A 16333-nucleotide genomic window follows, 5' to 3' on the forward strand; every position below is an offset into this window, starting at 1 on the left:
TTAAAACATTGCAAGGATTTTTGCCTTCTTGGCTCTGGTTTCCTCTTTTCTTGCCAGATATCATTATAAGGCTTCAAGAAGGATGAGTAATTAAAACTCATGAAAACAATGTGTCGGACAATTAAATTTAAATGTCCGCTTGATGAGGCAACACGGGTGAGTGACCGCAGAGCTCCTGGAGCTGATGCCCTGCGGAGGCAGGGGGGATCAACCCGCTCCCAGGGACCCTCTGAAAAGGGATCTGGGGACCAAGAACCTGTTGCCCTCGGGACTGCAGAGGTGCCACGGGCTGCACCCCAAAATCTCGCACCGAGACGGCATCCCCTGAGCCGCCCGTGGTGCCAGAACACCGCCAATAAAAGCCAAGGTTAGGGAAAACCCCCTACGTTTCTCCTCGGTAAATAAATGAAAACAGCAGTGAAGGATTAAAAGCGGGGGTGCCGCCGCACAGGACGCGCTGGGGCAGCCTGCGCGGAGGCACGGCCGGGGCCCGGCGGGGCGGGGCGGGATCCAGCGGCGGGATCCAGCGGCGGGGCGGGATCCAGCGGCAGGATCCAGCGGCGGGATCCACCTGCGGGAGGCGCCGCTCCGCCCCGCCCCGCCCCGCCCCGCTCCGAGCGCGCCGCCGAGGGCCGGCGCCCGGCGGGAGGGAGGGGAGGCGCTCCCGAGCCCCGCGGAGGCGGCGGGAGAGATGGGACCGGCGCCGGCCCCGCCACCTGCCTGAGCCGCTCCCGGAGCCGCCGCCGCCGCGGGGAGCCGGTAGGTAGCGGGCCCCGCCGGCAGGGAGGGCGCCGCGGGGCGCCCCGGGGACAAAGGGGCGGCGGGAGGATGGCGAGCGCCGGGCTCGCCCCGGGCAGTGCCTCACCTGCTGGCGTCCGGCCGCGCGGGACACCGGGCGGTGGGAGCGGCTGTCCCGGCCCGGGGCGAGCGCTCCCTGCGCGCTTAATGTTTAACCCCGCTCGCATCCACCGGAGCGCACCGGGCGGCGCCTCCCCGGCGGCGCCGGCGACAAAAGGGCGAGCGCGGCTGCTGCCCGCCGGTCCCCGCGGCGGGTCCGCCGCTGCGGCGGCCGGCGCCGCTGCCGGTGACCAACTCTGAAAGGACGGCGGGCGAGCGAACTGCTGCGATAAAATTCGCCTTTGCTGCTTTTTCGTGCTTTGAAGGCGTCTGAAGGTAGCGTTCCGCTGCGGTCCTGTACTTGGATTTGTCACTGTCTTTGAGTACATTAGTGTTTTTGGGGTGGCCTTTTTAGACATACGTGACACGAGGTTTTCCGTGAAGCGGCTGCTGGAGCCTGGGGGAAGCTGTTTTTTGCCTCCTGCCCCAAGCAAGGTCCGAGGGGTTGGTACGGTCCCACCGGGACCCAGCTTGTGTGACCGTAAGTCAGGTGGTTTGGAAGCCCTGGGGATGCAGGTACTTCCTATAGCTTTATCCCGTTATCCAAAGTGACCATCACTGTCTCCTCGTAATGCAGTTTGCTCTCGTGCCGTGACACTGAAGTTGCTTGACATGAAAGGAAAGAGAAAAAAGAAAGAAAGGAGTGCGAAAGGAGGCAGTTCTGGGAATAGGACTCAATGGAAACATATACTATGCTCCCTTTTCTCTGTGTATTCATGTCACTGGTACACGTGCCAAAATAGCCGCTGTACCCGGTGTGTATGTTAATGCACACGCCCGTGGCCTGCCAGTATCAAATTTAGTTTCAGGTTTTCCAGGGCATCTCTTTCTACAGCCCTCAGTCTAGCAGGTAAGGCAGTGTAACCCTCGTACCACCCTCAGCATCTCAGGCAGGCTAATAAAGCTGTTAGATTTTAATGGCAGGGAGGCTTCTGTAGTTATTAAAGTGCAACTTCATTATTTTTGCTGTGTTTTAACAAGTTCTGTGACCAGGAAAAGCAGCAGAGGTATTTTGGCACGGCACTGACAGTGATTTAGTTCTCCTTCTTGATTTGGTTTGAGGCAGATTTTTTTCTCTCACTGTCTTGGTTTTCTCCATTTTTTTTTGTTTTTGGTATGTTAATCTTTCTGTCTTCCAGCACTGTGGAAAAAACTTTCTTCATTTCAAAATGTAATGGAGACTGGTTCATGAGCTTTCATACTAGATTATCCATGATCTATTGTTATTTAAGCATCTACTACAAGAACCACTCCTGAAGTAGTGAACTCTTGCAGAAAAATTAATTGCTTATTAGAAAATTACTCATGTCCATCCTGAACAAGGCAGTTTTCTTTCAGCAGCATCTATCTTCGGCGCGAATGCCCACAGCAAGCAGGAAAATGTATTTGTAAAGTGTATTAGCAGCATGAAGAGCCCCGGGGTAGCTGTCACTGTTTCCATTCTCTAAACAATTTTAATGCCATTAGCGAGTGTGATTATGTACAAACCGCTTCTAGGGGGTTCCTAGGCTGGATGTCAGACCAGAGCTTTGTGCTGAGTCAAAGGGTGGATTGAGTTTATGACACAGTTTAAATAGAAACAGAAGAGCAGAGCTACAGTAGAGCAGCACATCGTAATTCATTCAGTGCCGCTCTGTGATAGCCGTGCGGGGAAGTGCTCGCTCCTTACCACTCTGCTCAATTTGAGAACACCTCTGGGGTCACCCATGAGTAAGTAGCTGAGGACAGAGAGTTTTAACCCTGGGGTTTTTTGCAGCTGTTTGATTGTGTTTCAAATGAGAAGAGAAAGTTAAAGGAAAGGAGAGCCTCCCTGGAAAGTCTATGTTTAAATGTAGGCTGCTTTTTCAGTTCCTTCATTTTTAAGAGGAAGGATCCACACAGAAGTAGGTACTGTGCACTAATTTCCATCCTGTTATAAATAAGACATTTATTATATTTATAGCTGCCCAGATCTGCTTTAGTACCACTTATATCTCCAGATGGGATATAACTATGAAGACTTCAGTAAACGAGCACTGTTTAGCTTCTATAGGTATAAACTCACAACTGTATTTTATTGTCAGGTTTAAATAACATTCTAAATAATAGAAAGGTTCTATAACTGATGAAAAGCCTTTTTTATCCCCTAGAGCTGCAATGTGATCGCATCACAGAAGCAGCGGGGAGGGGGGGTGGGAGACTTGCTCAGAGACGTGGAGTGAGTACCACTTTACACAGCACAGGCACAGATACCATGTTCTGAAGCCTTTTTTTCTGGGACCAGCTCGAGTCCCATCTCCTGTCTTGTTCTCTTCATAGGGCGGCTGCCCTCTGCTGTCTGAAGCTGCCCTTCCAAGTGCTGGCGGTGCTGTGCCGCTGATGGTGAGGAGATAAGGCAGAGCAGGTTGCAGGGCGAGGTAATCTCTTTTCTCAACCCAGATGATAATCTCGGAGGAAGCAGAGGAGCTGTTTGGCACAGAGTGCCTTCATCGTGTCCCTGTGCTGACAGGCACGAGGGAATCTGGCTGTGCTTGTGCAAATAACAACTGACAAGACGCCTCTGGTTTTGCCCTGCCAGCTAAATAAACCAGCCAAAGGCCAGCAGAGGCTCATTTAGCATGAATGGGTTTTAGCTCCAAGAAGTGGCATGAGTGGTGCAATTTAGAGAGATGCAATCTGTCAAGAAATCTGAGGGCAGCAAGGGCAAACTGCGTAGAAATATGTGCTCTTAATGGTGGGATCAGCTACCTGATGGGCAGCTTAACCATGGTTTAGTCTGCTATCAGCTCCTAACTGTGAAACCAGTAAGCACTGCTGCGTGCAGCCCTCCCTGACACAAACAGGACAGCTAGCAGTTGATTTATGCCAGTGTGTATTGTCTTCGTGGGGATGGAGAGGTGTCATTTGCCCCTGTTATCTTATTTTTTTTTTTCTGTCTTCCAAAATCACTGGCCTACAACAATAGATGTGATAATACACCAGGTGTTCCCTGTGCCATCCTTACAGCAATTTGGAACTCTCTCATTTCATAGCTTGCAAAATGCAGCCACATCCAATATTAAAATTTGCTGTGGAAGGAGTCAGAGGAGCAGTTGGTTTTCCTTGAATACCAAGTATTTTCTGATTTTGACACATCCAAAATGATACAATTCTGATTAATGTTTAAAATGGCTTGTATTTGCCAGCGTGAGTCATCGGTTAGGTATAATGCATCATATTTGGTGGAGACTATCCTAGGAAAAAAGTGTGTTTCTTTAAATATGTCCAGTTTGTTAATGAAAAATTTTGCAACAGAATGTGTGGTCACTTCTGCAAGAGTCTGTACCTACCTTTGTGGGTTTCAGTAGCATCAGTTCTGTTCATCTACATCTGTTTTTTGTACTTGAAGTCTTTTGATATTTTTGCATGAGTCAATTGATATTTTGATTGTGTACTTTAATGAGAGCCTCTGTTCCCAAAGAGGATGGTACCAAAAATATAAGAATCTAGGCCTAATATTTGAGTTGAACACCATTGGACATCAGCAGCCTGTAGCTTTCAAAGTCTTTTTTGGTTCAACTTAGGGATGGATATTCCTACACAAAGCATTGGAGAGAAAGATTTTTCTTTTTTTATTCTTAGATAGCTATGGTCATTTCCTGTGTGATTTGCTTTGGTTTACTCATTTCAGGCATTTCAGGAATGATCCTGCAGTTGTGATCAGTGTAACCTCAGCAGGATTTTAAATATGTGTAAGCTCAACATAATTGTGAACTTTCATTTGAATAATCTTTGTGTGAGGGAGATCCTGCCTGCCTTCTTGCCCAGGGCACAGTGCCTCCTGCAGCGATTCAGCTGTATGGCTAATTTTCAAATAAACTGAAGTTACGCATTTTTTTGACACAATACTAGTGCACGCTGTTCTCTGCAGTCTCAGGCACTCTCCCTGCGGTTCATAAACACATTTACAGCCACATTTGCTTCCCTGTGCTCAGAGGGGGTTGGTTTGCATTTCTAATTAATTGAGTTTACAAAGCAATAAGCCAGTGTGTTAACTGAAAATTCCCTCAAGAATTGTAATCTTCCTTCATTAGCTGCCTGTGTGTAATCATATCACCCTTTCTCATGTAAGCCTTGGGGCCAGTGCCATGTGGTGCAGAACCTTTGTCTGGTGTGAGTTGCAAGGGGAAGTGAGTCTCCTCTGTGGTCATCCTGTCAGGTCACCTTCTTTGTCCTTCCCCACCTGTCCCTACCATCAGCCTGATGTCTTTGGCTGAGACAGCAAATGTTGTGAAGATATTTAAAGGACATCTTTCAGCGAAGTCAGAGAGTTGGGGAGAGCTTTCAGAGAGTGATCTAATCTAGCTGAAGACAGACACATTTACTCTTTGCAGAAGCTTTGTTTGCTGGATGAGTAAACAGAATCTGAATTTTCTTTAAACTGTGTGAAGACAAGTACTGTAACTTCCCACTGATGTCGGCTGGGAGTTGGTGGCTCAGCACACCTAAGGGTTAAATGTCCTGTATTTCAGTGTTAACCTGGGACACTTGTTGCAAGGCTCAGGCTAAGGCATTAGTTTGACACAGAAATCTGAGCTACTTGATGTAAGTTAACTCCATTCAAATCACTTGACCCTTATTACATTTATACTGGGTTACCAAGTCACTACTTAGCAAGGTAGAATAATCTTGCAACGAGTTTGGGTAAATAACTGTATTTGCTTTTGCTTTCCACAGATCGACATTCAGAATGGCAGCCCTGTCCACTTTAATCCTGCTTTTGTGTGCTGCTAAAGATGTGATGCCTTCCAGTCCTCACTGGAAGCCAACTTGGCCGTCTTACAGAGTACCCGTTATCCTGCCACAGTCTACCCTGAACTTGGACAAACCACAGTTTGATGCTGAGGCCAGACTGGAGGTGGTATCTCCGTGTGGCCCAGCATGCCACAAAAGTTCTCCTCTGCCAACTTATGAAGAAGTGAAGAATTACCTGTCCTACGAAACCCTGTATGCTAATGGCAGCCTCACTGAAACTGAAGTGGGCATATATATTCTGAGCAACAGCGGCGATGGGTCTCGAGGCAGATCTCGAACTAAGAGGCAGATCTATGGCTATGACAGCAGGTTTAGCATTTTTGGGAAAGACTTCTTGTTGAACTACCCTTTCTCCACATCGGTGAAGCTCTCTACAGGTTGCACGGGGACGCTGGTGGCTGAAAAGCATGTTCTTACTGCTGCTCATTGTATCCATGACGGAAAGAGTTATGTCAAAGGAGCTCAGAAACTGCGGGTGGGGTTTCTAAAGCCCAAACAGAAAGATGGCGGCAAAGGGTCCAATATCACCAACTCGGCAATGCCTGAGAAAATGAAATTCCAGTGGATCCGAGTGAAACGGACGCATGTCCCCAAAGGATGGATCAAAGGCAACGCCAATGACATTGGCATGGATTATGACTATGCCCTGCTGGAGCTGAAGAAGCCACATAAAAGAAAGTTTATGAAGATAGGTGTGAGCCCACCAGCAAGACACTTACCTGGAGGGAGGATTCACTTCTCTGGCTACGACAATGACCGTCCGGGAAACCTGGTTTACCGTTTCTGCGATGTCAAAGATGAAACGTACGACCTGTTGTACCAGCAGTGCGATGCCCAGCCGGGTGCCAGTGGATCTGGGGTATACGTGAGGATGTGGAAGAGGCAGAATCACAAATGGGAGCGTAAAATTATTGGTATATTTTCAGGCCATCAGTGGGTGGACATGAATGGCACCCCGCAGGATTTCAATGTAGCTGTCCGCATTACACCCCTCAAATACGCACAGATCTGTTACTGGATCAAAGGCAACTACCTTGACTGCAGGGAAGGATAAAGACAATGAAACTCCATGAAAGCACTTAATGACTGGTTTTAGTTACTCATCTGAGGAAAGGCTAGACTTGTGCTGCAAATGAATGTGATCATGTAACATCAGGAGGTGATATGTAGCTTTTCAAGCCAGCCACCTTGTTCTTAGGACAGGGTCTGGGTGGTGCTTCCATTACAGCCTGAAACTGGGAGAAAGGAACGTCTGCTGGGTGGGGAAGGAGCAGGTGGACTTGCTGAATTTGCAGCTGAGCAACTGAAGATTAATTAGGGGCGGATCAGTAAACAGTATGAAAACAGAACCGTCTCCAAAGAATCTTGTAAAAGGGACGCTGTTGACTATCTCATGCCTACAATGTTTGTTTTAATAAATCCTAGGATTAGTAGAAATGCTTTGATCTGAACTTTTAAAAGAAAATATTTCTATGCTGTTGGGGGCTGAAGAGGGGCATTTAATGGTGTTTGCAACCCAAACATTACAGCTTTGTGTTCCTGCATGAGAAAAGAGAGTGTGAAAAGGGCAAGGCATGCACCGTGGGAGATGAATGCCACACAAATAGCGTGAAGGGTAAATAACCACATAACACTTCTAACTTCCTTTCAGCCTGAGTGATTTGAGACTTTATTAGTAACATAGTTAGGAAAAATGCTTTTTGAGCAGACAGACCTTGATGTTGTAGGGATTTGACTGTGAAGATGATGTTGGTCATGTGATCAGTGCCGTTACATCCTGCTTGGAGAAACACTAATTGCACATGGGATTAAATCTACATAGGAGCTGGGACCTATGAAGGAGCAGGATCCCTATGAATATATTAGAAAGCATCTGGGGAAAGGGGCTTTTCTGTTTATGACCTATTTAGGCCTTTTAAGGAAAATCTCATGTCAGTAACTCAGATTTTCAGAGGGGAAGCCTGTCTTCAGTCTTGCTGTCTATCTGAATTGCGGCCTGCAGAGCAGGTAAAGGAGAGAGCAAGACAAGTGTTCTATTGAGTTTTCCCCCTATTTATTGAGCTGTGTTACCTACTTGTAAGTCTAAGGTCCCTAACGCAGTGGGACCCTAGACTTACAAACATCTCTCAGCCTTTGACAGTGTAGTTTGGGCATCTTGACTAATGTTTCTTGTGTTTTTGGAATAGGAATACTCCTCCCCACCTAGCTGATGAGTTACAAATAATTCTTGGCAAATGCACAGTTCAGGGTTTCTGCAGTTGGAATAGAACCACTTTATAGGATGCAGCCTGGGTTTGCTGTGAAGTGATCCTCTGCTGTCTTACAGATAACAGTGATACTTTTACTATAGAAGCATTAGAGTTGAAAACAAGAACTGTCTTTCTGGGGTAAAAACAGTGCAGCCAAATACTGTAGCTCAGCAAATAGCATTTGGAAGTTAACATGGTCTGTACAAACAGCCTTTCTTAGATGGATTGTGCCACTTATTTCAGTAACATGGTTGAGGACATGATGCCATGCCATGATTATTTTTTTTAATAGCAGGATAGACACTGGCTCTAGTTCCTCTTCCATCCATCACTCACTGACTCCTGAAGCTTCCCAAATTGTCCGTGGTGCTTGGTGTTGTGGGACAAGTGCAAGTCTCTGGTGAGAAATATCAAAGCTGGGAAGGAGTGAATCCAACCAGAGCTTCCCTGTGCTATACCAATACAAGGAAAATGTTAATTCAGCTAAGCCTTTTTTTACACTCTACTAATTACTACGGCATTTGTAAACATATGCCTGATGGTGCTTTATCTTTGTGGTGGCTTTGGCTCTAGTTCTGATAAACATTTTTGCTGGAGCTGCCTATGATTATTTTTTTTTTAGAAGCAGTGTACAAAAATGTGGACTCTCATGTGGGTTTTTGGTGCACTCAGATACAAGCAGTTACTAATGCTTTGAAATATGAATAATCACCATATGTATCTGATGGTCTTTTTCTGACTTTTTGTTTTAATTTCCTTTACTCTATGGATGTTATCTGGAGCACTTTTGTTTGAATGTATCACAGTGAATAAAGAAAAGTTATGGAATTTCAATGCAGACATTCTTGTATTTGTGCTGTATTGGGTTGCACTTTCAGTCTCATTTCAGCTACTTATTTGTAAAGACATTCAGATGCAGATTTATTAAAATCCTTGGTGCTGTTTATTTTCTTTCAATTTTCTTCTGCTCTCAGCTGTTAAAAGTTTTTGTTTTGGTGTATTGTTTTTGGTTTGTTTGGTAGGCTTAATTACTTTATACATTTGGATGCTAATAATCAATCTTAGCTTTTGTATGACTCTTACAGTTCCAAAGCCAGTCATGAGCTCTGATTAGTTAGAGCTGAAAATAATCTATTAGACTGAAAAGCCACATAGTTTTTATGAACTTCAGGGTAAATAAACTATGGAGGAATGTGAACCAGTCAGTATAAGGTCATAATTGAGGTCAGTCCATCTTCTTTTTCTTTTAGTTGATGTAGTATAAAAAAAGTTCCTTTGAGGCCAACAGTGAGCTCCACAGTTTTTAGAGAAACACTGGATGCAGAAAGTTTTTCATTTTGAAATTACTGCTCATACAACTTTTGTGACCTCTAACAGTGCACGCTATGTCATATGGGCTTGAGAACCTCAGTCCTGATTTATTGGACATGTTTCCCATCCACTGATACTGTGTTCTCAACTGCTTTCTCAGACTGTAGGCTAAAAACTTTTTGCAGAATCAGAGAATCATTTAGGCTGGAAAAGATCTTTAAGATCTTCAAGGCCAACTGTAAACCTAACACTGCCAGGTCCACCACTAAGCCACATCCCAAAGTGCCACATTTATGTGTCTTTTAAAAACCTCAAGGGGTGGTGACTCTACCACTTCCCTCAGCAGCCTGTTCCAATGCTTGACAACCCTTTTGTTGGAGGCAGTTTTCCTAATATTCAATCTAAACCTCTGCTGGGACAACTTGAGGCCCATTCCTCTAGAGTAATATGAGCAAGGTGGTGGTTTTTTTTTTTTTTTTTTTTTTTTGGTTGTTGTTGGTTTTTTTCTAAGAATGTATGCAGCAAATTCAGTGTAATCTGGAGTGGGAGAGTCTCTTCCCACTGCACACCCTGTGCAAACATTCCAGTTTTAGAAAGAAAAGGAAATCTCAGATAACACAGGCAGAGTTGTGGTGCTGAAGTTCAGCACTGTTTCACCTGTGCCCACTGGAGTTGGTGGTAATTTTGCCAGTGTAATCATGTGCAGCAAGGTTGGGCATGCTAGACAGGTTTGAAAATTACAACCTGAGGATATTTGCTTTGATGCTGCAAAGTAGGCTCTTTTAAAACAAGAACTTTAAAAATATGAGAAAGTTAGCCATGCAGCCAAAATAAGGCTCATCAAGAAAACACAAGTAATTAAATTATATACAGGCGTAGCACTTGAAATTTCATTGTCCAGCCAATGACTGGCTATGACCTGCAGAATTGAATGAAGTGCCTCATTATTCTTATATATGAAAGCAAGACAGTAAATGGGTATAGAGGCACTGTTTTGACTGTGCTTGAAAAGGATTAAAGTCTGCTCCTGCATCTGTAAGAGGCTGACATATGAAAAAATTTACGTACTTTGCTATAAATCCCTCAGAGAACAGTGCTGGAGATGGAAAGTGAGGTCTCAAGAAAACACAGACCCTGCTGAGCTCTTCCCCAGCACATACTGAACTTAGCCTACTGAAGACTACAGAATATCATCAAGTTTCCTTCTCAGAGAAAAAGTATTTTCCTTGCATCTGTAATTGTTTTGCAACTGAATTCCCAGGCCTGCCTGGTTAGAGGGCAGCCCTCGTCTTAAAGTTGCAGGCTGAACCCCAAGCAAGTATAATACATGCTTGAAATTCTTTTCCGTGTTTCCACTTAATCTGCCATTTGTTAGCAGGTTTTGGTAGCGTGCCAACGCAATATCCACAGGCCTTGGGAAGAGAAGATTTCAATGAATGCTGGGTGGGTAAAATCTTTGCTTTTCTGGAAGAAAAAGGAAGCGTGGTCAGAGAAGAGCAGCAGAGAGTGAAAGGGCAGTATGATTTGTATCACAGGAGGAGGATTCCTAGAGGATCAATTTTGTGGATGTACATGTGTGTAGGGTTTTTATAAATAATACTGTTACTTTCCATTCCTAGTTCTCCCAGGTGGAGAAGAAAAATTTAGGAGCTGAAGTAAATGAAGTCTCTTCAAAGGAGCACATTAATGCCAGCTCTGAAGCCAGTGTGCAGCACAGATGAAAGGTTTAGGCTGTGACTTGTCTAATAGATACATAAGAGAAAAATGACAGTGACATAAGCATTAGAAACCTGATCCCCTCCCAGAATATGTTTTTTCCTGTCTTACATGGTGACTATTAGGTTGCACATGCTTTGTGCCTGCTGGCAAAGGTAGTGTGGGTTTTTATAGGTAAATGGTTATACAAGGGAAGCAAAGTACCTTAACATGCTCCAGACATTATTATCAACACTGATTATTCTCAGGATAAAATTATCAGCGATGCTTTGGCTGTGGATTGATTTTTAACTAAATGGGCATGGGTTGAGCCATGAAGAAGGCTTATACTGTTTGTTTTGTTTCTAAAGATCTCTAACAGTAATTAAGTGTTATGGCTCAAGGAGGGGATGGTAAATGTTCCTCTGCAAACTTTTTATGGACAATGGTGTTGTTTTGTTTTTTGTTTTTTACAGTCAATTCCATTTAAAAGATTTGTGCATAAACAGATACAAGAAGTTAAACACTTCTATTAGTTCACTAAGCAAATAATAATGATTTAATTAGCACATGTAATATGTAATATTTGAGATATTTTTTAATAACATTTGCTCGTTAACACTCATTTTGGATTTGGAAATCGCCATTTATGCTGATTTGGTGTGGAGACTGTATTTTTCTAGCAAGCCTGACCAACTTGAATACAAAAGGCATGTACAAGGAATACTGACTTGTGACAAGAATATGAAGATTGTTAGTTCATAATTGAGTGACAGCAGTAATAAGGTACAATAATTTTTTTTCAACTTATCCTAAACAACTTTCTGTGACAGCTTTATGCCATATTGTCATAGATTTGGTGATTTTCCACAGGTTTCATACATGAAGAAGTTAATTTAATGATGGTTTAGGTGCTGAATGACGTGAAGTTGAGCAGGAGTCAGCAGCCTGGCAGCTGGAAGGCCGGGTGTGTCCTTGGTGCATCAGTCACAGCATGGCCAGCCAGGCAAGGGGAGGGGATTGTCCTGCTCTGCTCTGCACTGGGGTAGCCTCACTTGGAGTTCTGGGGCAGTTTTCAGTGCCAAAATATAAAAAAGACATTAGACTATTAGAGAGTGCCCAAAGGAAGACCACAAGATGGTGAGGGGCCTTAAGGAGAAGACATGTGCGGAGTGGCTGGGGTCGCTTGTTGTGTTCAGCCTGGAGGAGACTGAGGGGAGACCTCAGTGCAGTCTGTGACTTCCTTGTGAGGGGAAGAGGAGGGGCAGGCACTGATCTCCTCTCTGGTAACCCAAGGGAATGGCCTGAAGCTGTGTCAGGGGAGGTTTAGGCTGGGTATCAGGAAAAGGTTCATCCAGAGGGTGGCTGGGCACTGAACAGGCTCCCCAGGGCAGTGGTCACAGTACCATCCTGACAGAGTTCAAGAAGTGTTTGGACAATGGTCTTGGGCACATGGTGGGTCTCTTGGGGTGTCCTGTGCAGGGCCAGGAGTTGCACTTGATGATCCTTGTGAGTCCCTTCCAACTCAGCATATGCTATGATTATGTGAATTTTGCATCCTGTTACCTTTGAAGCCAGATGTATTTACTGCTGTAGACAGGTCAGAAGAACAGAAAAATGTTCACATTTGCAAAAGTTTGGTAAAGGCTTGTCTAACATAAAGTCCTGCTTCTGAGCTGAAGTTGAGGAAGGGCACAGTGAATTGGGATTCCTTCCCTGGAAAAGGGAAGGCTTTCAGGTGACCTTATTGTGGCCTTCCAGAATCTGAAAGGTGTCTACAAGAAAGATGGAGAGAGACTACAAGACAGGGCAAGGGGCAATGGATTCAAACTGAAAGAGAATGGGTTTAGATTAAGTATTAGGAAAAGAGTCTTTACTGTGGGGGTGGTGAGAAACCGTAACAGGTTTCCCAGAGAAGCTGTGGATGTCTCATCCCTAGAAGTGTTCAAGGCCAGGCTGGATGGAGCTCTGAGCAACCTGGGCTAGTGGAAGGTGTCCCTGCCTGTGGCAGTGGGGACCATGTGGTCTTTAAAGTTCCTTTCAACCCAAACCATTTTATGATTCTATATTTGTCATCATACTGAAAGGAGTAGGTTTAAATGAGATAGTTTAGATGAGTTTAAATCTGAGCTTCTTAGAAAATGGTTTATTTTAGCTAGCTTACAATATTTTCTATCCTTTTTTTTTGTTCCTGCCCGTCTTGGAAAATAAATTTCCCTTGATGGAAAAGATATCCTTAGAAATAAGGGGATCAGGTGCACTTAAGAAAGCCTATTCAACTGATGTGTTTGTGCTTTCCTGCTGCAAAGAGGGAGCTTACCCAATAGCTTGGATGTTCTGACTTTTCTGGGACAGGCAGGTCACACTTGCTTTGGTCTTGGCCAAAAAATTGCACCTAGGTCAAAGAATCCTTTCTAATAATAACTCTTTTGAAATCAAAATGTTTCAAGAAAGTATTTTCTATGAATAGAAGTTCATAGAAACCAAACCTATTTTTCTAATGAATTTCTAATCATACCCTGCTTCAGGTAATTTTTCTTGCTGTGTTCTGCCCCCATGGGAGTGAGGATGACATCCCTGCTTGAAAGATGATATTATGTCTTATCAACAGCATTTAACAAAATTCTCCTGTCCAAAAGTTTTCCTGAATTAATTGCAGTTTTTTTGTCACTCTGAATGGAGCATAGTGGGGCTGGTTTCATTGTTGGTGGGGCAAGGAGGACATGAGATCACCACTGCAGCAAAGGGTCAGCCAGCCGTGGGACTGGAGCCCACAGAAACAGGTGGGGCCACAGGGCTTTTCTGGCCTTTGCCATCTCACAAAAGCTTCACTCAGCAAAGAAGCGTGGGGTGGAAGAAAATGTCACACTGGGCTTCGTTCTGCACCCACCAAGTCGGCTATTGTGTTGGGTGGGAGCAGGGATCTGCCACACGGCTTAAATGTCACCAGGCGTGTGGGAGCACTTCTCTCCAGGCAGCCCTTCTGAGGGATCATTGTGGGCAGTGAAAGGGCAGGAAAGACTTCTCCAGAAAGTGTGGGTGGCAGAAAAGCAACCCTTCATGCTGGGAACACATCAGATGTGTGAGAAAACGATGAAATGTCGTTTCCCTGAAGTGAAGAGCTAGGCTGAGTGATCTCTGCAGGTGGAAGGAGGCAGCTTTGCTCAGCAGGACCCCTCCCCATGCCCAGAGGCGTCTCTGGCACCAGCTGAGCTGGAGAGGGATTGTCACACTCTCACCTTTATGGATGAGCTACTCAATATCTGCCATCTGCCTCCAATGGGAAGTAATTATGTAATAGGAAGAACAATAAAAATTGAGAGAATAACCTGACAGAAGCCATGTTAGGTACACTGTGCCAGTTAAATAATTGTTTACAAACAGGTACCCAGAAATACTCTTATTTTTACTAAGTACTGCTCTTGTTGCTAGCACTAAAAACCTTAACTGCATGGGCTAGACTCAAGCTCATGGGTACTGTGGAGACATCCGCTTTAGAAATTCCCATTTCCCAGGCTTCACCATAAAAAAGAGACTTTCTGTCTCCAGACCTCAGTCAGGAAACACAATCCCCTTTTAAGTACATGATCTTAAGCTTTGTCTAATGAAATGTCTTTAGGGTATTTCTCAGAAATCAGCTCCCTGAGTTCTTCCTGTGAGACATTCTGCTGCTCTTCCCAGCTTTGTGTCATCAGCAAATTTCATTAATGTGCTCCTTCGTCTTGTGCAAGTGTTGCTGGTGGATATATTTAGTTCAGACTGCCTAAGAGTGATGCTTGAGAAGATGTGCTTGTAACCTCTCTCTACCTTGATGCTTCTCCTTTCAGCACCTTTTGTCTCTGCTTGAGCCAGAATTTTTTGTTAATCATTCCCTGTATGGCACCATTTTAATTGCTTTGCTGAAATCTAGTTAGATGAGGTCCACCAAAACCAATTATTATAAATTAAATTATTGCTTGAACAATGCTAAGAATCTGCAATAAATTATGTGCAATATAGATGGCCTATTTCATCATGCTTGCTTTAATTTTCACAAGAAAGAAATCACACAAACTGATTACAGTTTTGGGGCATAGATTTAGTGTAATGCTATCAAAATAACTGTAGGTCATATGGGACAAAATTCAAAATTTTCTAGGTTTCAAGCCCATGAAAAGTTGTACACGTTAATTTTTCTTGAACTCTAATCCAGAAATGAACATTGTATTGGTTCTCTTTCTTCATAGAGCTGATTGTTTAAAAAACCACACATATAGCCTAAGGACACAAAAGGAATTTTTTTATTCCATTTATGCCTTATTTGCACTGTTACTAATCTGAGCAGATGCAAGATCTTTAGCAGCTCAATCTTTTGATGTCAGATAAAATACAATTTTCATATGATTACAAAGCCAAGAATCATAAAATCTTTTGTCATGATATCTTTCCCTACAGTTGAAAGGGCTGCAAGACATCTGGAAATGGAAGAATCTTTTCCTTTGCTTCCATAAAAACCCAGTGTTGCCTTCTTCTTCCTCTCAGTTTTGATTCTTGCAATCTGGAAAGATTACAAAAGCAGCCTGTAAAGTCAGTTTATGCAAGGCTTTAGTAGAAATCCTCAGTTTGGGGTATAAAATGTTTTGTTTATTTGAGTGGAAGGGTTGAATCAGGAATCAAAGTTAGGATTATGTCAGGCACTGTGTTACACAATCCCTTACTGTTTCAGAGCTGCTGCTGATGAGAGGGTCACGGTTCCCTGCATCACCGCCTTGCCTCTGCCACAGCCTCAGAGGGTTCTCCAGGACACAAGGGTGACCCAGTATGAGCCAGAGGCTGCCAGGATCCCTGTTTACCCCACAACAGGGCCACGGGAGAAGTCCTGGCTTCTTGGCACTGAGCTGGGATTTGTGTTTTCCACACCATCGTAAGTGCAACAGCCAGAGTCATCTGAAAAAAAATCCTGTTTGATCACTCTTAGGTTTTCCTAAGGTACTTCCATGGCAAATACTTGGTTTGGGATTTGTTTTGCTCATGTCTGTGCTCAGCTCCCACATTCCCATAATAATGCTTTTTCTTGAGATACATTAAGAATTGTCTCTTAGGTCCTATGTGCAGGGAGACTTCTTGTTACATTGACATCAAGCACTGGCACCTTCACTTAGTCACTTGCATTCAAGTGCATTATTTTTTCCAGGAATCCTGTTGCTGAGGGACAAGTCACAGCAAACCATACAACATACACTTGCTTCTGCAAGAGAGCTGTAATTTGAAGGTGTAATGGGAACAGGCTGCAGGATTTAATGAACTATTTCACACAAACTCTCTGAATTAACACATATGGTGGCTTCAGGTCTCACAACTTTTCGCAGGAGACCAAGTACTATTGCTACTATAGTTTTTAATAAACATGGAATTCAAAGTCTGCAAAT

At 44.2% G+C, this 16333-nt stretch overlaps 1 protein-coding gene across 3 annotated transcripts; it reads left to right on the plus strand.

Moving 5' to 3' along the window:
• The first annotated feature begins 650 nt into the window (after positions 1–650).
• PRSS23 (serine protease 23) lies at positions 651–8757 on the plus strand. 3 transcript variants are annotated; one of them, XM_077781326.2, is made up of 2 exons: positions 651–759; positions 5593–8757. In XM_077781326.2, exon 2 carries the CDS (start codon positions 5606–5608, stop codon positions 6722–6724), a length of 1119 nt encoding a protein of 372 aa, XP_077637452.1. In that variant the 5' UTR covers positions 651–759; positions 5593–5605; the 3' UTR covers positions 6725–8757. The 3 variants fall into 3 exon arrangements, with proteins under 3 accessions (XP_077637452.1, XP_085430749.1, XP_085430743.1); XM_085574623.1 differs by having other exon boundaries at positions 685–3293; XM_085574617.1 differs by having other exon boundaries at positions 685–1173.
• Positions 8758–16333: the final 7576 nt, after the last annotated feature.

Source organism: Lonchura striata, chromosome 1 (genome assembly GCF_050655825.1).
Source record: "Lonchura striata isolate lonStrDom1 chromosome 1, ASM5065582v1, whole genome shotgun sequence".
Lineage (NCBI taxonomy): Eukaryota > Metazoa > Chordata > Aves > Passeriformes > Estrildidae > Lonchura > Lonchura striata.